At 46.2% G+C, this 24389-nt stretch overlaps 1 protein-coding gene across 3 annotated transcripts in view; it reads right to left on the bottom strand.

The window, feature by feature from the left end:
* COL4A1 (collagen type IV alpha 1 chain) overlaps positions 1–24389 on the bottom strand; it is a 149875-nt gene that overhangs the window by 85039 nt on the left and 40447 nt on the right. For all 3 annotated transcript variants that reach the window (XM_067713568.1, XM_067713569.1, XM_067713567.1), the window contains exon 2: positions 4456–4515. Coding sequence is in view for 2 of the 3 variants with exons in the window: in XM_067713569.1 (XP_067569670.1) it covers positions 4456–4515 (60 nt within the window). In the remaining variant the exon portion in view is untranslated. The remainder of the gene's footprint in view (positions 1–4455; positions 4516–24389) is intronic.

The raw sequence follows: 24389 nt of genomic DNA, 5'->3' as shown, positions 1-24389 counted from the left end.
TCGACTGTGTCAAATACACACAGGAGGTGAAGGGCTGGTGAAGCCACAGCCCATCCACCCTAACAAGAGAGAAGCACGCACCAGCGCAGGGCCTGAAGCAGCACAAGCTTCTCCCCAGACTTCCAGGGCCGGAAATGGAATCACTTCAGGTTGGACAGACACCTCCAACTCTTCCACATCAGAGTGGCTGCGTGTTTTAGACAAGAAGACAGAAATTCCATTTTCAAAGCTCTCTGCTTTGAATGCAGCCTGGGCGTGCACTATCTGATGAGCCAGTGTGTAGAGAGGGGCTGTGATTCACAGACAGTCTAATTAGTAAATAAAAGGAGAATGTGTTTCTTCCCCACGTTGTTGGCAAGGATCTGGGTATCAGCAGGTTAAAGTGTTCTGAGAAGCTATGAGGCACCTACGCCGTTCCCATCATTCCTTAGAAATACTACAATTCTGCTTCATTAAGATTCTCTGGGCTCCCAAGACTGTGGTTTGGGAAAGTCCCTTTCAAGAGTCACTCTGTTAGGAACCATCAACCTTTGCCATGGTAGCATTTATCAACAGGCCACAGGGGCTATTTTCTCTGATCAGTGTAGTTAATTTCAGCATCTATCTTTTTGCAGCTGTGTGACAGATGACCCTATTCTATATCCAAGTGAGTCCGAAGATTAGTGAACACATGACCTAATTCACCCAGGAGACTGTCCCTTTATTTATGGTCCTAGGCCACTGGGATCACTCCCTTCTCAGGACAACTGTAGCACTTGTTTTCTCTGCTGTTTCTCCTGCAATTTGATCATTTACTCTTAACTTGTTATTTATTTCATGTGTATATCTCTTACCTCTCTTACTTCAAGGAACTTGAAGCGTCCTTCTCTGGACACTGCAAGGGTCACAGAATAGAATGGAAGCTTTACATAAACGTGGGCTCCTGTGGTTAAAATATGTAAAAGACTTCTTGCACAAACTCAATTTTTGCCAAGTATAAATGGTTAATTTCCCGGCCTATGGCAGTAACTCCTGGGAAGAGGTTGCCTTTCCCACTGCCTCAAATAATTGAGAAAATCAGGTTACTGAGCAAAATAAGAGCTTAACTTTTGGCCCTTTCTGAGGAGGCATGAATTCAAAACCCTAATCAGTTTAAGGAGACACCATTCCCACACTGCTGAGGCCTCTGGAAAGACACGACGTCACTGTGTACAAGCCCAAATTAATTACCTAGAGAAAACATCTGAAGATCTGCGTGGCCAGCCAGGGAAGTGGGAAAATAAACAAGTCAGCAAAGACTGAAATCCAGTGAAAGGCTCAGTGAGTTTAACTGTTGAACTCAGAATAAGAGCCCCAGCACTATACTGATAACTACGAGATTGTAAAACAACCAATGATCTAATGCATTCATATTTGCTTATGATATCTGGAGAATATAAGACATTCTGTCAATTAATCATATCTCCATGGAACGCAGGACTCCGCCAAAAGGGATTTGGCAATTTAAACTGGAGATATTCCGATTTCCATTGGTGGATTCTAAATAGCCAATATGTTCAAGGGATCCTCGAGGGGGCATTTCTCAGAAACAACGCTTTCCAAAGTTCTCAGGCAGTTGACACTCTGTCTCAGTTAGGTAATTTGAACTCTCCCTGAGTTATATGGCTTCTATCATCCTATTTTCAAAAGCACGTCAGAACTCACTTAACTTGTACACATTGGAGCACAGCAAAATAACTCCTAGGAGAATCGAAAACAGGCATTAGTAGCTCAAAAAGCAGGCCTGTGATCTGAACCACTCGATGTAAATTCTGTGACGCTCAAGCCTTTATTCATTTATGGCATTTACACCCGATTAGCACGTGCAGGACCCACTTTGAGAACAGTGGTGGCAGATGAAGGAGACCAATTTCTCTTGCTGACGTGCCAACCGAGAATACGTTTCTTTGTTATCTGACCTTGGGATGAGAGAAAGGGAACCAGACCTGAAGTCCCAGCTCAGTCATGCTCTGGGTGTTTCCCATCGTTAAACTGATTATTTTAACATCATGTCCGAGACAATAAGTGGAAGTTTAAAATTTCCTCTTTCAGTGGGAGGAAGGCCCTCTTCCCGGCTCATGCTATGTGAACCACAGGACCTGAAATAGTTATGCTCAGGGCGAGAAAAGACAGAGCTCCGATTTCTGTTTAAAGGTTGTAATCCTAAATCATTTAGCTAGTCCCCTGAATTTTGAAAGGCCATCTGAATCCATTCAATAATTACAGCCTTGGGCTTCCCTGGTGGCGCAGTGGTTGAGAGTCCGCCTGCCGACGCAGGGGACGCAGGTTCGTGCCCCGGTCCGGGAAGATCCCACATGCCGCGGAGAGGCCGGGCCCATGAGCCATGGCCGCTGAGCCTGCGCGTCCGGAGCCTGTGCTCCGCAACGGGAGAGGCCACAGCAGTGAGAGGCCCGCGTACCGCAAAAAAAAAAAAAAAAATTACAGCCTTTTAAAACACAAATTCAGAATGGTTTAACCCAAAGCTTGCCAGTATTTTATTTTAAATAGTCTTTATTTAATAATAAGGTACAAAACCCAAAGTGGGCAATGGAGCAGACAGTTGAGGGAGCAAGGTCAGGCCAGGAAGGACCACGGAGGTCCTGTGACCTTCCCACCTTGACCTTCCTGTGCCAAAGTGGAAGGCAGGGCCTACAGTGTATGTTCCTGTGTCCCCGATAAGCACAGACCTAGCCTCTGCTGACACCCTGGCCACAGCAAGGGCTTCCTCAATGCTCGGATTTGAAAAGAAACACTTAAAGACCCTTTCCTTGTTGGGGTGGGTGTCAGATGCCCCCTGTGAGTGAGATGTGACCTGCCATCTCCAACGATGCTTCGCCAGCTCTGAACGGACATGGGCCAGGTCCCTGTCAAGTCGAGAAGTCAGCCAAAAATATTTGGAAAGCTACACCTGGATAAATCTACCTTGTTACATACAATGGGTAGATTTTTGGTTAAAATTCAAATGAATCAGGCTAGAAAACATAAGACCAGAACAGGAAGTCTGAAAAGCACCGAGGCCTGGGGAAGTGCTACCAGGTCTGCAGCTGGTGGAGGGGAGAGGAGATCAAGGAAGCGGGTGGAATGGACACATTCTCTTTACAAGCGAGAAACACCGACTCTGCCTGACCCCCGATGCTTTAAGTTACAAGAAAAGCAGAGTAGTGTTGATACAGGTCTCCATTTCCTATCTGTTGAAAGTTCCACTTTTTGTAGTTTGAAGGATTTCTTTGTTAGTTCAGCGTGCTTATAATTCAAGTTAGACACACATACAGAAAAAGAATCTGTGGTATGAACAGACTTGCCTCTCCTCTCAAGGATGCAGCCTGGAACTAGCTAGAAAAACCTCCCAAGTAAGAGAAGGAACAGCACCTGAAGATGAATTATAGTTGATAAAGTTGATGATGAAAGATATAAAAATGTTTCCACATACTTCATTTATTCAAAAACCTATCCAGGTACTACCAGTGCCACCAACTGTCAACATATTTTTTAAAAGAATAATGTTGGTTCTTCAGCAAATAGCTGAAAAGAAATGAAACAATTTTCTGTAAAGTAGAATTTGCTGAATTTCAAAAGTGCGAGTCTGTGGCCCCACATGCCCTGCGCACAACAGAAGGGAGAGAAGAACTTGCACCCTGGCCCTGCTGAATGACACCTCCAGTTCCAGAAAGCAGGCAGAGGTCCACGGGGGCCCCTCCCTCCATTCCAGATGGCCCCAGCTGCTGTGGGTCCCACTGACCAGCCAACTGGCCATGCTGTCTCACGGCCCCGCCCAGTTTCCATGGTGACCCCCAGACAGATACAGGATGTGGCAATGTCCCCGGGTAAGGACCCTCTCTCAAAACAACTGCCTGCCTTCAAGAGAAAATAATCTTTATCCAGGTCTGTGATTCTTCAAGTAAGAGAGAGGCAGAGTACTTGCTTAGAAAAAACTATTATAATTTTGCATTTGGGAAACAATAAATAGTTACTGTTTCTGTAAGTAAATCGAGACAAGTATGTTATGAACTTACAATTGTTTAAAAATTCTAATTTGAAGAGAAGGCTCTAGAGTTCAATATAAATGTTCTCTTTTTTCAGAAAAAGGCTGAGTTTAGTTCTCATGCACTAATGCCAAAGAATGCTATTGACTCAACAGATTTTCTGCCAATATACTTGTTCCTTCTACAGTCAAAAAAGGAAATAAACCAAATCACTGTCTTGACGTTAATTGCCACCAATAGTTACAATCTTCGGGGAAGAGCAGTTAAGATTCCTCAAAAATACTGCTGAGTTTGGTTTTGCTTCATTTGTATTGCTCTGGGGAAATTATTGAAACGGTAATCAGGCTTTAACACGACTTGCTGATTATTCGGTTGTTTTAATGCCATTTCTAATGACTTCCACAGTGATGGTAATTCAAGAGAAACTACTGTCATCAGAGCTCCGGCTACTCACCTTCTGTCCCTTTACGCCATGGCAGTCGCATTTCCCACAGCCAGAGCCAGCACACACACCCTGGAAATAAGAGAAAACATCTTTCAGTAGAAGAACACCTGCAAATTGAGGTCCGGAGCTGAACTGAAATGATTTTGGCATCTTCAGCTATTTATGGGTTAGCCCTACCCTTTTCGTATGAGCACGACTCTCGGGAATTGTTCTAACAGGCTCTCCGTACTTGTTCAACGGTCCATCTCTTTTGCCCTAACAGACAAAACAGCAATCCGGGAGTGGGACACATCAAAGCATCGCTCAGTCCAAAAAGTGAAGGCTGTCACACGTTTAGAAATGGACTCTCCATTCCCCATAAAACAGCAGGAACCCACTCCTATCTTCAAGGCTACGAAAGTATCGCACTTCTGATTCAGGAGTTTCAGACCTGAGACCACGGGAGATTGGAGTGGCAGGGGAGGAGTCCATGCTTCGTCCCTCACATCCCCAGAGACACAGATACATGCAAAAAAAAAAAAAAAAATGTGTAGAAAGGACAAAAAAGAAGCAGCCCAAGCCTTAGAGAACTGATTTTTAATTCAATTAAAGCTGGAGTGTTCAATCAAAGAACATTCCACAACAAGATCCTCCTTGTAGCTCATTTCTAACATTTAAATTAATGTTAAAACACAAGATAAAGAATCCAAGTATGTAATACGAGCTGGAGAAGAAGGAAACCGCACGTTCAAATGCCCACCGGGTGCAACAAACGATCAGCCACCATCTTATTTAACGAGATACGTGTTACCATCCCCAACTTACAGACGCGAAAACTGAGTTAGGAGGTTTTAAATAACGCGCCAGGACCAGGTTGAGACGAACTCAACTTCAACTCCCATCATGGAAAACTCCCAGTGCATTAAAAGACAAACATATGATGGTGCTCAATACATTTGCAATTTCCTTAGAAGAATCCAAATTCTAAACCAAAAGAGACATAAATATTGTGGATAGAATGGAAGAGGGCGTGATAGGAATATTGATAATCTAGCTAATGAGGTTTATTAGTGGCTCGATATTAAGTGTGAGATAAAATGTATATCTAAGTGCTGCTTCCAGCAATACAGTTTCTGGAAAATAAAACCATACCATTAACAATACCGTGATCGTGTGAAGTCTGTTTTTTTAACAACGTACTCAAGTCTTAGTTCTCCTGCCTTGGAAATCTTCTGCATGAAACAGCTACATCTGGAGATATTTATTTCATAAAATAAATCCGAACAAGTGGCTCCAAGACAGTAAGCTGTTCTTAATTTTACATTCTGGAAACGGAGACAACTGACAACAGTCCAAACGGACCCCAGAGGTTACAGATCTGTTTCTTTCCCTGACTCATCTTTCAGGCAATTCTCAGCAGGCACGCTCATAAGCTCCTAACATCGCAGGTCAATCCATGTGCACAGTTTTGCTTCAGAATCTGGGTTTGGGTGACCACTCAGAGTTGTCCAAAGAGATGAGGCTAAAATCTCAAACCTGTGCCCCAGAAATTCATCCCAAATGCACAAATATAAAAGAACCAAGGGACTCCGGGGATGAGCCTTCCTCAACAATCCCCAGGAGAGGGCTATCTGCTCCCAACCCGGTGTGCATGAAATGTGGGTTATATGCCTCTGTTGTGACCCTTATCACATGTTTCTCAGAGTCCTTTGCATGTACGTGTCCCCGGACCCCGGAGGCCCAGAGCCTCTCACCCAGCCTGATACAGTCTGTATTTCACCTGTGACCACATCGGTTGTAAAACCCACAACAGGAAATAAAGAACATCACTGACTGAACCATGACACACCCCCTCAACTGTTCGATCTACCCCAATTCCTAGTTGTTAAAACATTAATAAAGGAACATTGGAGACAACCCAGTGACACTGGTAGGTCAACTTACAACGTATAACTACATCACGGCACTGTGGGAAAATACTCCAAAAAGGAACTCGGCAATGAGTGTGGGACCGTTCCAGATCCCCAGACCAGCCAGGGAAAAGGGGAGGTTCTGGAATGCCTGGGCCCCTGGAGACGCCCGAGGCTGCTAGGTTAGCCCCCAGGCCAGGGGAGCCCAACAGGTGCGGCAGCCTCGAGTCACCTGGGCTCCGGGTGGCCTCTTCCTTGCAACTGTCCCATCTCCACAACTTTCCTGCTTCTGAGCCGGGTCCAGAAACCCACCTCTGCTCTTTCAACTCTGCTGGTTATCCAGAAGGATACCAGAAGGAAAAGTCAATCAGGCCAAGACCCACTGACTTAGGAAATGTCCACCCATCACCCAGGCTTAGCTGGGGGAACCCAACAACAGCCCAGGGTGGTAACGGACTTTTCTAACTACAGTTCAACAACGGCGTCTTCAAAACTTCAGATTAGGTGGGAATCTAATGACTGAAGCTGAGAATGGCTGTTGGTGATTCTGAGGTTTCCTCTTCTGAAATGCTGCTAAAATCTCAGAAGTTCATCTTTATTCAGTTTGAGGGAGGTTATAAAAATGAATTTCCTGGAACTGTTCCCTGAAGCTATTGGTAAATGCCTTAATTCAGGGGTCCCCAACTGCCGAGCCGACGACTGGTACCTGGTCCCCGGCCTGTTAGGAACCGGGCCGCACAGCAGGCGGTGAGCAAAGCTTCATCTGCCGCCCCCCATCGCTCCCATGACCACCTGAGCCATCCCCCCTCCCCTCCCCCAAACCCAACTGTGGAAAAACTGTCTTCCACAAAACCGGTCCCTAGTGCCAAAAAGGGTGGGGACCACTGCCTAAATTGCAGGGGACCCCAGAAAAGAGGTCACAGGGCCCCAACGATGGATGCTGAGGTCAAATTGTTTCTTGAGCTTTTGCTACAGAAACACACCCAGCGTGTGTGGGTAACAATCCAGCAGTTTTTCCCTGGACAACACTTCAGGTCATGACAACTACTGGGGGGAAATCGGAGATGAGAAAAAGGACTACAGTCTTATTATAGGCCCCATTAAAGGACCCTCCCCCCGCCCCTACCGGCTTACTTCAAGCAAAAAAATAAATTCTTAGTCCCAGACAAGACACTCATACCTCCTTATCTGCTTTATTCACATAGGAAATTTTATGACCCCTTCTGGCCCTAGAAGACAATTCCAAAGAATTGATCATTCTAAGAAGATCTAAATGATGGTCAAGTTTTCAGAACAAAAGGCATTTTTAGACCATGATTTTTGTTTCACATTCTGGGTGGCCTAGCATTTCATGTAAATGGCTCTGTTTAAAAAAAACCTAATTTTTAGAATAACAAACAAACATCATGAGAGGCACATTTACTTTGCTAAATGCAATCTACTTCGAAATATCACTCTTCTGGCCCTTTACAACTGCTGTCATAGAATGCCCCAGGAGGGATATCACCCTGGCATGTAGAGTCATTTTAGCTGTGACTCAGGGGTGCGCGGATAAAAAGGACAACAATGACGTCCCGAGTGTCCTTTTCAATCTGGTGTAATGTCTGATTTTGAAATAGCTCATTAAATAAAAGCCTTCAGTCATGCAAGTCTCAACGCTCCGTTATGAATTACTATTTGAAAGGGTGAATAAACTGTATGAGTTACTCAGAGTCACGATTTTGCAGGTGACCTAACATGCTAAAGGCCATGCCACAAATTTCATGATTTCCTGAGGAATTACATTCCACGTCCAGACCTCTCAGCAAAATCCAAAGAGAGAAGGCAGCCCCCCTGGCCCCAGCGGCTCCCTCCTGGCTGCATACCTGAGGGGGCGGACAAGTCTGAAGTCTGGAAGATATTGGGTTCCAGTCAGCTAGCTCCCATCCCATCTGTTTCTAGAACAGGAAGAACTTGTACATTCTGTGAAGTACTGACACTCCACTCTCCCCTCCCCGGAGTGCAAGGTCAAGTAAACCAGCTCAAAGTCCCCAGAGGCAGGCCTGTGCTTCTTCCCGGGAGACGCTCACTTAACCTACAGTCACGACTGACGAAGGTGGTCATGAAGACAGTCTCCACTTGGAAATGGGGGATGTGGCGAAAGACCCCAAAGGTCAAAAAGTTGTAGGTCTTTTGGTCCATCTTATAGAAGTAGACCGTCCCTGGCCCACAGTGACACGGGTCACTCAGACCAGTGAGGGTAAAAGAACCCTAGAAATTTCTCAGGGGGGAAAGCATCACCATGTGTACCCCTAAAACCATAGGAAAGCTTAATGAAAACCAAATCACACTTGACAGCCAATAATTTACCACGAGAGCATAACAAATTCCCTTCAAATGGAAGCAGACCTGAATTAATAGTATTTGAAACAGAGAAGAATACATCAGTTCTCAATGAAGTCTGCAGGACACACACAACTTCAATAGCAGAGGTCAACTTTAAATGCCCACAAATAGTACAACTGGAGAGGAATGCAAAATGTACAACAAAGTCATCCCTAAATCGAATACCTTTTATATTCTGTGCGAGTATTTTTATACTTTTCACGATAGGATAAAACAATGAATGTTATTCACATTTTCTTTCATGCCCCAATTAAAAATTTCCAGAGAGTCAAACCATCAGAATTAATGCTATAAAGTATGCTAAGTTCCAAAAATTCCCCAAGATTTATGATACACAGTACTAGTGCCAAAGAAGGAAGGGGAGTGACGAGGGTCAATGCCTTTCATTTGAAATAAAGTCTATTTCCGGTCTTTCTCTGATCTACAGACTGACAGAAAGCTCTTCCCGACATTACAGTGAGTTCTAGGTGGGGAGGCTCGCTAATTCCATTTAGAGAGAGACTTTTTTAGTTAACCAAGGAAGCCAACTGCCACATTACTCTGTGTGTGTGTGTGTATGTGTGCATATGTGTGTGTGTGCGTGTGTGTGTGTGTGTGTGTGTGAGAGAGAGAGAGAGAGAGAGAGTAAGAATGCCCACTCATGCTAATTTGTTAACTGTGACATACCTTCCGCAGGAAAGCATATTTGAAATGAGTTAAACAGAGTGAAGTCCTCAATTGTCTGAATTTTTTCCTGCTTCTGAAGGGAGATAGACCTTTACCATCCCCACTGTAACAATTTTTATGTGTTTCACATCCCGCCAAATAGGGACAAGTGGAGCTCGGCCAAGTCTAAACAGCTTATCTTTCAAATTCCTTTTCACATTCTCTGCGCTGTGCAAAATGTCAAAATAGTTTTGTGGTGATAGGACGATCCCCATTTTCTTCCTGGTCGTAGCCCTTCTTCGGGGAATCTTGTGAATAATTATCTACCCCACTAAAGAAATATGTAGAGACACAGGAATGTATTTTAGGACTACTAGGGCAGAAATTGGAAGCATGCAGAAACCAAAAGTGGAGCTTCCAGACTCCCCAGGGTCGGGGGTCAAGTGGGACAACCCTTCTGGAACACGGTGAGGCAGCGTCTCCTGAGCTGAGCGTCACACACTGTCTGGTCCCACTCTTGGCACCTGTCCCACAGGTATGCGGGCAGATGTCCATCAAAAGTCATGTCATACACTGTCATTACCAAAACCGCTTCCCAACATTTGCCCTTATCACATCCCACTGAAGTGTGGTCTTTTCATTTCTATTATTTTTAATTCTGTATCATTACTCCCAAGATGGTAGTATGGCGAATAAAAGATGACCTCCTCCCCCCCAAAAAAGACTCAATGAGCTCACACTCTTTTTGGAAACTAAAACATCATAAAGAAATAGAGAGTATATATGGGAGATTTTAATATGTATGTCCTAATTCCCGTCCTGTTTGTGATTTTTAACTAGGGTATGCCATTTTTGGTAATTCTTGTTTTAAATGTTAATTTACTGCCATGAGGTTCTGCAAAATGGCTGTCTATGCCTCCATGGACCCCCTGCCCAGAGAGGATTGCCCTGAAAGAGAACCTTAAAACTTCTCCAACAGGAGGGGAGGGACGGACGGGAGCTTGGGGTGAGCAGATGCAAACTATTCTGAATAGGATGGATAAACAACAAGGTCCTACTGTATAGCACAGGGAACTCTATTCAAAATCTAGTAATAACTTATAATGGAAAAGAATATGTATGTATATGTATAACTGAAGCACTCTGCTATACAGCGGAAATTAACACAACATTGTAAACCAACTATTCTTCAATAAAATAACTTTTTTTTTAATTACGAAAGAAAAGAAACTTCAACAGGAGAGCACACACAGTATGACCCCATCCCATTAAGGTCAAGAACAAATGAAACTATCAACGGTGAGAGTCAGGAGAGTGTTGGCCTCCGGTGGGGTTGCCTAAGAGGTTTCTGGGTGCTGGGACATTCTCTGCTTGATCAGGGTGAATGGTAACACGTGGAAAAATTCATTGAGCTGTGAATTTACAATGTTTGCACTTTGCTGTGCTTTAATAAGATTTTCCTTGAAGGCATGCTCAAGAATGTTTATTGCAACACTCTACGAAGTAGCCCGAACTAGAAACAGCAGAATAAAAACACAGTGGTCTGGATTCACGGAATGAGACCCCTACCCACGGAGGAAGGTCGGCTATGACACAGATGGGTCTCATAGACTTAGTACCGAGCAACCTGGAACCAGGCACAGAAGGACAAGCCAGGAGATTCCGATTATATAAAGTTCAAAACTAAATAAGATGCAGTTGCAGAGTGGTTACCCTAGGGGGCTACTGGTGACTAGAAGAGCACTCAAGGGGCTTCTAGGTTTCCTGAAATGTCCTGGCTCGTGACCTGGCTTCTGATCCACGCACATAAGGGACACTGTGTCTTTATGATTTCACACATTTCTTCCATAAAATCTACCTCTCCCCCAAAAAGTGTGCCTAGGATTTAACAATTAATAACAAGATAAGATAACGAACAAGAACCTACTGGATGGCATGGGGAACTCTACTCAGTGCTCTGTAATGACCTACATGGGAAAAGAATCTAAAAAAGAACGGATACATGTTTATGTATAACTGACTCACTTTGCTGTACACCTGAAACTAACACAACACTGTAAATCAACTATACTCCAATTAAAAAAAACAAAACAAAAATCAGGGTTTCCCTGGTGGCGCAGTGGTTGAGAGTGCGCCTGCCGATGCAGGGGACACGGGTTCGTGCCCCGGTCCGGGAAGATCCCACATGCCGCGGAGCGGCTGGGCCCGTGAGCCATGGCCGCTGAGCCTGCGCGTCCGGAGCCTGTGCTCCGCAACGGGAGAGGCCACAACGGTGAGAGGCCCGCGTACCGCAAACAAAACAAAAACAGAAACCAAAAAACCCCAAAACACTATGATGCAGAATTACATATAATACACATAAAAAATTAAATGAAATATTAACAAGTGTGAACGAATTCCACTAAAGTAAAAGACAAGAAAACCCCATTATTATAGCTACTATTATGTAATGTTGTCTAAAGTTTCTAACCAACAAAACTGTTCATGAAAACAAAAAAAAATTAATAACAAGATAGAGAGTAAATTATAGCTAAACGTTGCAGTATAATAATAATTTCTTAAAAGCCTACATTTGTACAGCATTTTTGAACTTCCAAAAATATGCTTGGAATTGTGGATTGAAGGGTGACTGATCTCCAAGGAGCTCACAATCCATGTGCTTTCACCTGCATTTGCTTGATCATTATTCTATCATCGTTTTTTGGTTTTTTTTTTTTTGATAAATGTAAGATAGATGTGATTCCAAAGATGTGAAAATAATTTCTCATCCTTAATCCAATAGAAAAGAAGTTAGTTAAGTAAAACAACATTTCTGTTCCAGTCAATCATGGAAAACGTGGAAGCAGAATGTCCCCACTACTTTTTAGACTCACAAAACATTTCTGCTCAAATGTGAAAACAACTACCAGTGTGATATATTCTTGGCAAAAAAAAAAAAAAAAATGAGCATGAAACATTTGAGAAACAAACTGATCTTGGAATACGCAGCATCTCTCGTAGTCTGACTAAGAAATGACTTTGCAGAGTCTGGTGGGCTCCCAGCAAACAACACAAGGATATGGGGATGTCTGCGTGACCATTGCCATGGGACGGCAGTTCTGTCCTCCCGTTTCCCGCATCGTACAATTCTGGTGACTCATTTTCATTTCTTTTCTTCCATTTCTCCCACTTGGCGGGGGTGAATGTGGAATGTCCTTGCCTGGGAGTGGGATAAACTAGAGGGGGTGATGGTGCAGCCCAGCACTTCTCCTCCAGGTCATTGGTGGTCCTGCTGCAAACAGATGTGACTATAATTAGCTGCCACATGACAGCGGCTCAGATGACTGTGTGTGAAACAAGTTGGTGGGCTGAGGACGTCCACTGGGACCCACGGGTGGAAACGCTGCCTGGAGACGGGAACTGGGCGGGGGCCCTGGGGGCTGCTGACTCACTGGTCTGAAGGACAAATGCGGAGGAGTCCATTGCGGCAAGTTTTTAGCCCAGGGGTCATCCGAATGAGCCAGAATGTTCTCCCAGAGCCACAGGCTGCCCTGTCCAAGGCAGGCGTGTGGTCCCAGAGGCTCCCGGCCCTTCATGAGACTCACATTTCCTACCTTCAGAGGGGAAACCTCCCAGCAGGAAGTTTCTGACTCTTAGCTACTCTCTCCAGGTTCCCTGAACGCTTTTCCCACCTGCCCGTCCTCCCATCCAACTCCCCACGTTCCACCTGGACTCGCCTCGTCCGTCCGAGACTCTTCCTCGAAAGCCACAAACTTGTACTTTCCAGCCACCCTTTGAAGAACAGCACATCTTACCCAGTCTGGCATGAAAAAAAAAAAGTTGGACTATTTCCTCCAACTGGAAACACGTCAACTCCTCCATCGTGTTGAAGTACATGGAGCTGTCCCTGCTATCGTTGGTTTTCATCTTTCCTCACTCCCCACCCCAGTCTGGCTCTTTCACTCCGAATCCAGCCTCTCAGCCTGTCCTGGTCCAGCCACTGCCACTCAGTCACCCACCTTCGCTGACTTCCGCTTCCAGGTCTGGCCCACAGTGGGGGTGGGAGCCTCGGCGGGAAGGAAGCAGCCCAGGTGGCCCATGCCCTTCATTCATTCACACGGAGTCTCAGCATTCCCTGGTACTCATCTTCCACCTGATCCATTATACGATCTTAGCATCTACTGCACACCTGGAATAGGGCAGGTATCCCCCTGCCCCACGATACTAAGAAGGCAGAGTTGGGTATCTTAGCGAGAGGGATGAGAAAGTGAGAAACTCCAGCATGAGGCGCCTCACCAGACAGTGAGAAGAGTCCCACAGACACACAGGGGAGAAGCCCTATGCCCCACCCGAGGGGCTCCGGGATCCCAGGGTGGGTCCCGCTGGAGTGAGAGGGGAGGGCGCTGGCCTGGCCAGAGAGGGCGGACGTGGGGAGGGGGCTTTGCTACAGGGCGCTGGGCGGGGCGGGGGGCACAGAGGGACATGCCAGTAGGCAGGACAGAGCCAAAGGGCATCTTAGAAAGGGAAGTGGCAGGGGAGCTGTGCCCTCCTAGGAAGAGGGAGGGCCGGCGGCGGCTACTGGCAGTAGGCACGGGTACGAGGCGGCAAAGGGTAAGACGCCAGCTCCTGAAGCAGACGGGGAGTCGGATTTTGAGGCTTCATCACGGCACGTGCAACCTGCCGAGTTTACCACTCAATTTAAAAGCACGTTTTGAAGCAGAAGTACAGGGTGCTTTCTGCACATCCATCAGTCTCACTAAATGCACTTGGAGCAGGAAACACGCAACACAGCGCTTCGGTTAGAACTGCTTTCAAGGGTTGGAGAAGGAAGAGAGAGGAGAACAGGAAGGAGGGGGTGAGAGGAAGGGGCAGGAAGGGAGGAAAGGCAGGGGGCAGAGTGTGAAGGGAGAGATCAGGCACTCCAGCCCACCAGGTGCCCGAGGCCTCGTCCCACTTGGATTTGGGTGGGACTCATCAGAGTCGCCCCCTTTGACCGCCTTCACTGGGGTCTCCCGCTCTCACCCCTCATGTGAATCCCACATTCACGCTGTTTCCTCTAACATCCCCCTTGCGCTCTTAGCAACATCATGTCGACACAGTATCTTAGAAATATTGTTGCCAAGATGCCGCACATCTACAGGAAAGTAGATCTGAGGAAGAGGTTAGACGTGGCCCCCTGGCCTTGAGGAACAGCTGAGGTCGTTAGACGTGGCCCCCTGGCCTTGAGGAACAGCTGAGGTCCCACTCCAGGACCTTTTCTGCATTCTAGCTGCAGAAAAATTCCTCATCAGGTCTAAAATTTTAATCCAAAGAACACAGTGAGCTTCTGATGCTTTTCCTTCTGGGACCCAGGAAATACACTGCAGATATACTACATACGCTACATTAAGTAAGAAACTCCAAGCAGCCTAGTCTAGCAGGGCACCAGCTCCATTTACTGGACAGCTATCGGCTGGGGGGCTTTATGCAGAGTGGTTTTCCCTTCCATAGGACTATCTTTAACAAGATGCCTTGAGGATCCGCTTGCTCTAGGAAAGCACCGGGGAACTCGCACAGAGGCACGAAGATGGCTTTACACTGGGTATGAAAAAGTGGAGTCAATCTTCTGTTTAATCCCACGGTGTTCCAGCTCCAGACGCTTTAAGGACCCTATAGTCTGTTCACACACTTAACATGGAAACATGAAAAGCCTAAGTGACTAGGGAAAGATGACAAGTATGACTGACATACAACTCAAAAACAGAGTTTAACTAAACCAGGGGTGATGGGATTGCCAACTTTTTATTTTCCTGAAACCATTAAATATTATAAATCACTGCTGATCTCTCCCCAGATCAGAGACATCACCAACCCCCTCCAGTCTGGGTCTGGAAGGGGATCCAAGTTGTATGACACACCCTCCACCGCCATGCTCTCTCTGTTTCCATCTTAACAGGCTACACTCCTCTTCTAAAAAGCGAGCAGGAGGGCTTCCCTGGTGGCGCAGTGGTTGAGAGTCCACCTGCCGATGCAGGGGACGTGGGTTCGTGCCCTGGTCCGGGAAGATCCCACATGCTGCGGAGTGGCTGGGCCCGTGAGCCATGGCCGCTGAGCCTGCGTGTCCGGAGCCTGTGCTCCGCAATGGGAGAGGCCACAACAGTGAGAGGCCCGCGTACCCCCGCAAAAAAAGAGCGAGCAGGAAATGCTGCTTTTCTGTGGAACTGCAGAATGTGGGATGGCCCAGTTGAACAGGCTGTAACCTCACTCACCCCGTAAGGATTCAATGAGCACTTCCTCTGTGTGGGTACCGTCCCCGTACTTGGCAGGAGGAGAGGGGGAGGTGCCCTTGTGGAGCTGGCCATCTACCAGAAGAGCCCTGTGCCCTGCGGCAAGCACCCTAATGCAGGGAGGTGACCAAGCAAACCCCATGAGCCAGCTCTCCAGGGAGGAAAAGTCTGTGGATGCCCAGAGGAGCCCAAGACTGGAGACTCAAGTGAGGGTGTTGGAGAAAATCTCGGCTGGAGAGGCTGGGAGAACGCAGGCCATGTGGACCTTGAAGGAAAGTCCAATGCCTTCTCTCCAATAGGCAGGCCGTTGGGAACATTGAAAACTGCTGAATGAGGGAGAATTCCTTTCTCTGCATTTTAGTAACATTCTTCTACGGCGTGAAGGAGATTGGAGTGAGGAGCGACTCGGGGGTCAGGAGACCTACCAGGGAGTCTGACAGGAGGGAGGCGGGGCTGAACCCAGGCAGCAGCCGGACGGGAAGGAGAGGAGGGACCCAAGGGATAGAGAAGGCAGACCAGTGAGGCCTCAGTGTTAAGTGCAGGAGACGGAGGGGTTTCCAATGGGCACGTGGACAAATCGTGCTGCCTGCCGTTTCAGTAAGCAAAGGATGCTGAGGCCACAAAGCCAGCAGCCACTGTAGCCTCCCCACTCCAACCCCACACCAGTGCACCCTGAGGGGATGCAGGATGGAGAAAAACAGGATACTGGCCCCAGAGAGCTCAGGGGCTTATCAAAGGAGTGATTTCAGTAAGCCCAGACTCTTGCATCTTCCCATACATAGAAAAGCACTGAAATCATTAACAGGAGATGTCTGTAATCTCTTGTAACATGTCTGTCTGCAGTTTTTACGATCAGCTGTAATCTCCTCATGTTCAACTGCATGGTTTTTTCCTTTTTTTTTTTTCAGCAAAAACTCCTCTGTATCCAGGCTCCTCCCTGACCTCTTGGGAACAGTCCCTCGGGGCTCTGAGAGGCTGTCTCCCAGGCTATAGTCCTCGGTAAGGTCCCTGAACAAAACATAATTCTCCACTTTTATGCCGTGCATTTTTTTCAGTGGACAGATGTGATCGGAAGGACAGTGATTCCATCAGTAATAATGGGAAATGGGGGGAAGGAAGGAGAAGGGAAGGGAGAGAAGAAAAGAACGTCACACGTTTGATTTTACGATAGGAAAAGACAACAGAGTTTCATTTTCTTGGTTGGTAATTCTACAGATCTCATGGAAAGATCTTTAGTCTATTTGTCAAACTGCACATCTCATAATCTTCTTTAGTTAGCAAACCTTATTTAACTCATGATTATATTCATTGATGCAAGAGATAATGTAAATCCTCATGCAAGACATAGCACAGATCCAGCAGGAAGCCCGCAACTTCATTTCAGCCAATCATCCCAACCTCCGCACCACGGAACGTCCAAGCAGAGCTGCTGGCGTGAAAGTAAGCTAGCCTGACGTGCGCGTACCGTTCTAGGTGACGTGAGAGATGGGAAACGAGGCCCGTTTTCCTTCCTTCAAGTACATTCTAGTCCAGATGAGGAAAATGCATGTAAAACTAAATGACTTGGGAAGATAATTGTTACCGCGGCTCTGGAAACACAAAGTGCCTGAGAAGGAAAAATGCATTTGGATGGGATGCTACACGGACAGAAAAGGATGAGCGAGGAAGAAGCGCAGGGACAGGGGGAGAGGAGGCCACCTTGCTGGGGACCCGCTGGACACCGCCTGTGCCTTCTGGTGGTGTGGCAGGTCAACAGCAGCCCGAACCTGGGTGAGATGCCCAAGCCTGGGATGCCCAACATGGGAAAGATGGGAAAGTGCAAAGGGAGGTGAGGAGCACTGAGGAAGCTACGGAGGCTTGGACCCCAGGAGCACAGGCTGGGGCAGTGGGCCACACAGACCCTGGCCACACGGTGGAAGGTTTGCAGGCCACTCTAAGGCAACCAGACATCGCGCTCCACGACAGGGAAGCCATACAGTATTTCCAGGAATGAGGACAGAAAAATGGATATTCTTTCTTGTAGGACAGAGACTAGCCCCACTATGCGTCAAACGAATGTACATAGTATCAGTTACTTCACGCCACTTCCATTTCACAGAGACTATAAAACACCCTGTTGTGAAATCAATCGCAGCTGTTCCGCTTTCCTGTCAGACACGGGACATGATGAGAAAAAGTGTGCATGTGCAGACTAATCCCCAGCAACCAGGATGAAGGCAAAACGTACTCTTCCTAACCGCACTCAGCCTCAAGCACCAGACGCGTCGTAAAGCCTCTTTTCAGAAATACACGCCAGGATCCAGACTCTTTATACACGACAGATTCTAAAATGCTGCAGCGCAGCTCTGCAAACCCAGAGGACGCACACGTGGAAACATCACCCCCAAAGGATAACGTGACCTGATGTGTTAGCTTCAAAATCAGGTCTGAAAACTCACACAAAATGTGAAGAGAAGTTCCACGGAATAAACTCTGTGGAATAAAGAACACCTGACAAGTGTGGCGAGCCCTCTCGCCTCTGACAAAAGGTCAGAGATCCATGCAGAAGACTCTTTGTGACAGACTCCCAGGTCACGTGCACATCGGAGCAGGGGCTCAACTACAAACTTCAAGTTCGTTGGGCTTTTATGGAAGATAACGGACATGGTGGACCAAAAACGCTGCTTTTCAAGAACGAAGTGGCACTTTGAAAGGACCCACCTAAAAACACAAGTGCAACACTTATGGTTAAAAGAAGGAAAATGGGGTAAACCACAGAAGGAAGCGGTGGTTTTCTCAATGACACACTCTGGTATTTACACTGCGGCCGCAGAGATGCCAAGAGACATCTCTGAGGCTGCCTTGAGGCTCTGGGGCCAGCTGCCCGTGGTTAGTGTCTGCAGAGGTACCGTTCCCAAACCACTCGTCCCCAGGCCACCCCTGAGCAGTCCTACGCCTAACACTTCAGAGACCAATCCTTAAGTTTATCAGCTCCCACTGAAACCAAATGTCAAACTGTTGACAAACAGCTGTCAAACTGTGTGAGGATCCAGAAAACCTTATGTTTTCCAAGAGTGTTTAAGAAAAATATTTAGTAGCCTTAAGCCATGCATCATTTATTATGAATACAAATATGAAATAAATAAAATATGAAAACTATCACTCACTCCATTTCCTTGTGGCTTCAATTTGAATGATACACAAACAGTCCTAGTTTCTTGTTTTCGCTGGGACTTCAGTAAATATTTATTCCCCCATTTGCTATCATGGAGAGTTTTAGGAGATCTGCGAGCATCAAAATATGGTTTCTAATGGCAAAGCACTTGTATAAGCGTGTTAACATCCAGAAATATCTAGAAAACGTTTTGCTACCAGTTACAGTGAAGTTTAAATCAAACAAGGAGAATTGGACAGTGAACACGATTCAGAACAAATATTTTCTGGTGAGGTTTATCGCGTTGGAAACCAAAACCACACCTGTGCTTTTAATAACTATATTTTCACATGTTGATGAAAGTCTTTATGTGCTATAAGGGAGCTAATGCTCTTTCTTTGAAAAACTTTAGTGTCCTTGCTATAAACTGCCAATTCTAGAGTTCAAATGTCTATGTTAATTTCTAAGTGAAGGTTCATTTATAGAACAGCCCATTATTATTCCTGCACTTGAGGAAACCAGGCATTATTCAAAGGGAAAAGCTAAGGAGAACAGAAAGAGACGACATAGAGCACATAGGATACAGGGAAGATGTCCTGAATGCAGTGAGCTGGGCCGGCTCTGGAAAGAAACTAAACTAAATATGAATGAGCCAAAAGCCAATAAAACTATTGAAAAGGAGAACCTGGCCAAACAATACAAGAAACATGGAATCCTTAAGGGATTAATATCACGATGATGGAATCAGCCAACTCAGGACAACTTGCAATTCAGTCATTTTTACCCTATACACAGTATAACTGACAGTTTAGGACATCAGTGTGGGTTTTTCTGTGTTAAGATGTGTGATTTGGGCTCCCCTGGTGGCACAGTGGTTGAGAGTCTGCCTGCCGATGCAGGGGACACGGGTTCGTGCTCCGGTCCGGGAGGATCCCACATGCCGCGGAGCGGCTGGGCCCGTGCGCCACGGCCGCTGAGCCTGCGCGTCCGGAGCCTGTGCTCCGCAACGGGAGAGGCCACAGCAGTGAGAGGCCCGCGTACCGCAAAAAAAAAAAACAAAAAGACAAAAAGATGTGTGATTTGACAGGGTAGCCAAATGGCCCCCACCTCCAGCTCATTTGGAGGTGGGGGCGCAATGCCAGGCAATAGCTCAATTCTTTTTCTTTACTTATTCCTTGTTGCCAGATTCCAGCACTAACCCCTGCGTCTGTCCAGTCACTGCTCTCTTGAATTAGCAAAGGGACTTTGAGTTGTAAATTAATCTCATGTTAAGAATCAATAACATCCCAATTAAGATATGAATCACAAGGTCTCCAAGCTAATCACACAGTTTTCAGTGTGTTGTTTCTAATATAAACTTTGTGGTTGCTGATCTTATTTTCACACACACACACACACACACACACACACAGAGCCATTATATGTCTCTGTGTCTGTGTGCATAGACATGAAAATATTCCTTTATGATGATTAAATTATTTAAAATTCTTATTCACTTTTTAAAACATTAAGTCACAATGTACTTCTACAGAACCCTCAACTTGGAAATACACTTCTTCTGAAGTCAGGCAAACCCCGTTGTTCTGGCCATTAAAAGAAACTGAGATATTGTTTGGACTAGGCTACTCAGAGAATAAATATAAAGGTTTTCACCTACTTAATTATGAATGGTTGACGGTCTATGATGTGTTAGGTCCTGTGACACAGCAACTAAAAGGATGAAGGAGGTCTTAGCTCACAGAAAAGCCTTTACAGCTGGGCAGTAACAGAGGCACATCCCTTGCCATATATGGGAACATAAACTAAAGGGGTGTGATTAGAATGTACTAGATGTAGTACATCTAAAGCTAAAACAATTCAATCCATAAACATCTGGATGAAATGTACTTTGAAGAGGAGAGTACTGCAACTTAAAAATTCCTTTTGCCATCTTGCATCACATATCTTGAAACAGACCGAAAACAATGGGCTACGTTCTTCAAAGGTGAATTTTATTCAGTCTGCATAACTACTCGTCCACACCATGAATTCGCCACTGAGCACGTGAAACACAAGACTGGATATTTTAATATGAGTGCATATGGCTGAACACTTTTTCACTAGTATCCCAAAATACCCAAACTCCACAGATTAATTTCGACAGTGATATATACTTTGAATCTTTATACCTCAGTCTGTTTATTCCAGCCACGTGCCTTTCCTCTATTAAAAATACAGTCTGGAATTACCAGTTGATGTGAATGATAAATTAATACATAAGTTAATAAATACTACTAGTTTTCCAGTCACAGATGTCAATTTTAGATCAACCAGAGCTTTTGATTATCTTACCATACAAAGAAAACTAGTACACTGCGGTTACCAAGCTACATATTTTTTAAATTCTTAAATCATTAAATATCTTGGAGAAAGTAAAGGTTACATTTTGTTCAATATGGTTTGAGTGGTAGATGCATTTAACTGCATTTCATAGCATTAAAAATGGAAAGGGACTTCCCTGGTGGCACAGTGGTTAAGAATCCGCCTGCCAATGCAGGGGACACAGGTTCGAGCCCTGGTCCGGGAAGATCCCACATGCCGCGGAGCAACTAAGCCCGTGCACTACCACTACTGAGCCTGCACTCTAGAGCCCACGAGACACAACTACTGAGCCTGCATGCCACAACTACTAAAGCCCGTGCGCCTAGAGCCCGTGCTCTGCAACAAGAGAAGCCACTGCAATGAGAAGCTCGCGCACCGCAACTAGAGAAAGCCCGCACACAGCAACAAAGACCCAACGCAGCCATAAATAAATAAATAATGGAAAATACACGTAAGATATACGCAGCCTTGATCTATCAACTAAAATATTGGTTCACGGTCACTGGCAACCCTGAGCCCCCAGAGCCCGGAGCAATAATACATCGAAATGCTCCACCTAACATCTGGCGCTGGGCCTCCATCCAGCCCTGGCGGTTCCCTCAGCCCCTGGGGGGAGCCATCACAGACCCGGAGTCTGTTCTGAGGGGTACAGACCTCACCCCACTTTCAGAACCACACACAATTGGGTTTTTTCCGTCCTGTTAATTTGTGTATTTGTATGCTCTCCAGATCTTGTTTTCCTTTGGACAAACCATTATTTTCTTTTCCTCCTCCCTCCTCTGCCCAGCCTTCATTATTTTGTATCGGTTTCAGCTTACTGACCCTAACTAGGTGCTTCCATCAGTGACTGTCCCAGTCACTCCTTAGGCTGACACGACCTGCCTCCTTTAGGCTTCGTGCAAATCTAAACAAACTGCTTGGAAGTATTTCACCAACAATACTGCTTTTTAAAAAAGCCTTGTCTACAAAGTCTAGGCGGAGTAAAGCACTGGATGGGAAATCTCATCTTAGCTCGAGCAGCTGAAGATCAAAACTGTCCATCTTGGGCTTCCCTGGTGGCGCAGTGGTTGAGAGCCCGCCTGCCGATGCAGGGGACACGGGTTCGTGCCCCGGCCCGGGAGGATCCCATGTGCCGCGGAGCGGCTGGGCCCGTGAGCCATGGCCGCTGAGCCTGCGCGTCCGGAGCCTGTGCTCCGCAACGGGAGAGGCCACAGCAGTGAGAGGCCCGCGTACCGCAAAAAAAAAAAAAAAAAAAGCTGTCCACCTTTCCTCTCTGTTAGCCTCTGTGGACTAGACAGGAAACTGGCACCATGCGAACTTTTGCCCTTTGAAAATCAGACCCTGTCTTTACTGCAACAGTTCACTGTGCAGCCAGGCAGAGGAAAAACTCACGGCCCAGTCACGTGTGAACCGTTTTCATATTTTAGGGTTCATTAAAAAAGTGAAAGCAAAAGTTGACTGTGAAGAATGTGTACAGAACGTGATAAAATGGTACACTTTTAAATCAAAACAAGTCAGCCGTTCTGCTAATTTAATGGCCACAGAAACCAGAGGCCAATTACTGCCAATGTACAAGCCCCTCACAGGTAGGGACACAGACCCAAGTGTCACGTTCCCAGGTGGGTCCTTTTTCTCTGTGTGTGACGCGCAGCTGCGTCCAGTCACTCTGAATGCTGCTGCCCTTGTCAGCGGGTCACCAGGCCACCCAATCTTAAATCTCGGCCCTACACGCTGAAGCCAGGAGTCTCCCTCTCCTCCGTGCCTGCATCCCACGTTACTAGGGGTTACCTCTCCGTAGAGGATGGGCCATAACTCACCAAACTCCTATACCCTTAGTCTTCATGTTTAATACAAACCAAGTTTCACCACAGAGAATACAAGACATTCCCAGATGAGTGCAGACTGCGTGCGTCTCACCCTGACACAGAGTATTAAGTTTTTCCTGTTTAATGCTTACAGAGTTCCAGTTTTAAATGATGATGCTGCTTGCAGAACTCTGTGCATGTACTTAAAGCCATTGAATTGGACACTCCCTAGCGGTCAAAATGGTAAATTTTATGTTAGGTCTATTTTAACCACCATAAGAAAAACTGTGGGGAAAAAGAAAAGTTTTTTCACAAATTCCAGTCTCTCTACTGAAGGCCTCAGTGTTCTACCAGCCATGCTTCCTGCTGAGAATCAGGCCCATCAGAGGAGATGAACTGCGCCCCACAAATCTCCCTGGTTCACTGAGCTCCCTTCACGTAACCCACAGAGACCATGGCCTCGACTAGACACTGACAGTCAAGTTCTTGGCTGTTGGGGTCTAATTTCGGATTTTCTGAAAAAATGTTTGGTGTTTACTCTCTTTCCACCTACCAGATCTGGGGACCTGCTTGCTTTCTTTCTTATTATTTGGCTACATTCTCTGAAACACTACCCTTTCTTATGTTCAGGGAAAGAAAGCCCCAGGACTTCTTTGACTGTCCAGCAGCCCAAGAACTCCTTAGCCTTGAAATCAAGGGTCTCCTCAAATTCCTCAAAATTTCCTTAAGCCTCAACTTGCTGAAGCCGAGCGGGAAGACACAAAGTGTAGGTAGATCGCTCCTCTGAGATCACTCCTAGAAAGCACTGATGCTCCGCTCTGCCGAAGGGCCCAGCATCACACAGGCAGGGAGTGGGGCCTGAGATCCACACCACGGCCCAATCCCAGGGCCCTCGCTCTTCCTACAACCAGCCGCCACCGTCCCGATGCATGACATCAAGAAGGCGGACTTCAAAACAGGCTTGCTTGCCTCCCAGGTAGGTAACTAGGCTACCCCATGGGCAAGTCAATTTATTTATAGTGAATCACAGAAGTCACTTTCAGAAGCTCCCTGTGTGCGCAGAACTTAAGTACAGGATTCTAAGATCTAACCCATCTCCACTCCTCAGTCTGAATTCTAGTCTTTATTTGGACAAAATTACGCAGAGATCAACAACCTCTGAGATGCTTTTCAGTCCACAGTCATGCTACTGTACAAAGAAGAGGAAATTCCACATACTTGACCCAAGGGTCCGAGTTCATACAATGGGGAGGAAAGCATAAACAATACGTTTTCAGGGGAAACACGTGTCTCCTGATTCAGCTGCACTAATTAACATCACCTACCTGGAATTTCCAGGTGAAGGGTCTCTGTTTCCAGCTGCCCTTCTAAATATTCCACTCAATCCTAATGACTTCTCCCCGATGAGTCTGTCTCCCGCGTGATGCCTTTCTGTCAAGGACTGGGTTCTAAAATCAATGTCTCATTTCAAGGGTTGCCA

This window comes from Pseudorca crassidens, chromosome 18 (genome assembly GCF_039906515.1).
Source record: "Pseudorca crassidens isolate mPseCra1 chromosome 18, mPseCra1.hap1, whole genome shotgun sequence".
In the NCBI taxonomy this organism is placed as follows: Eukaryota; Metazoa; Chordata; class Mammalia; order Artiodactyla; family Delphinidae; genus Pseudorca; species Pseudorca crassidens.
The sequence above is the reverse complement of the archived record's forward strand: the minus strand, read 5'-3'. Positions and strand labels throughout refer to the sequence as shown.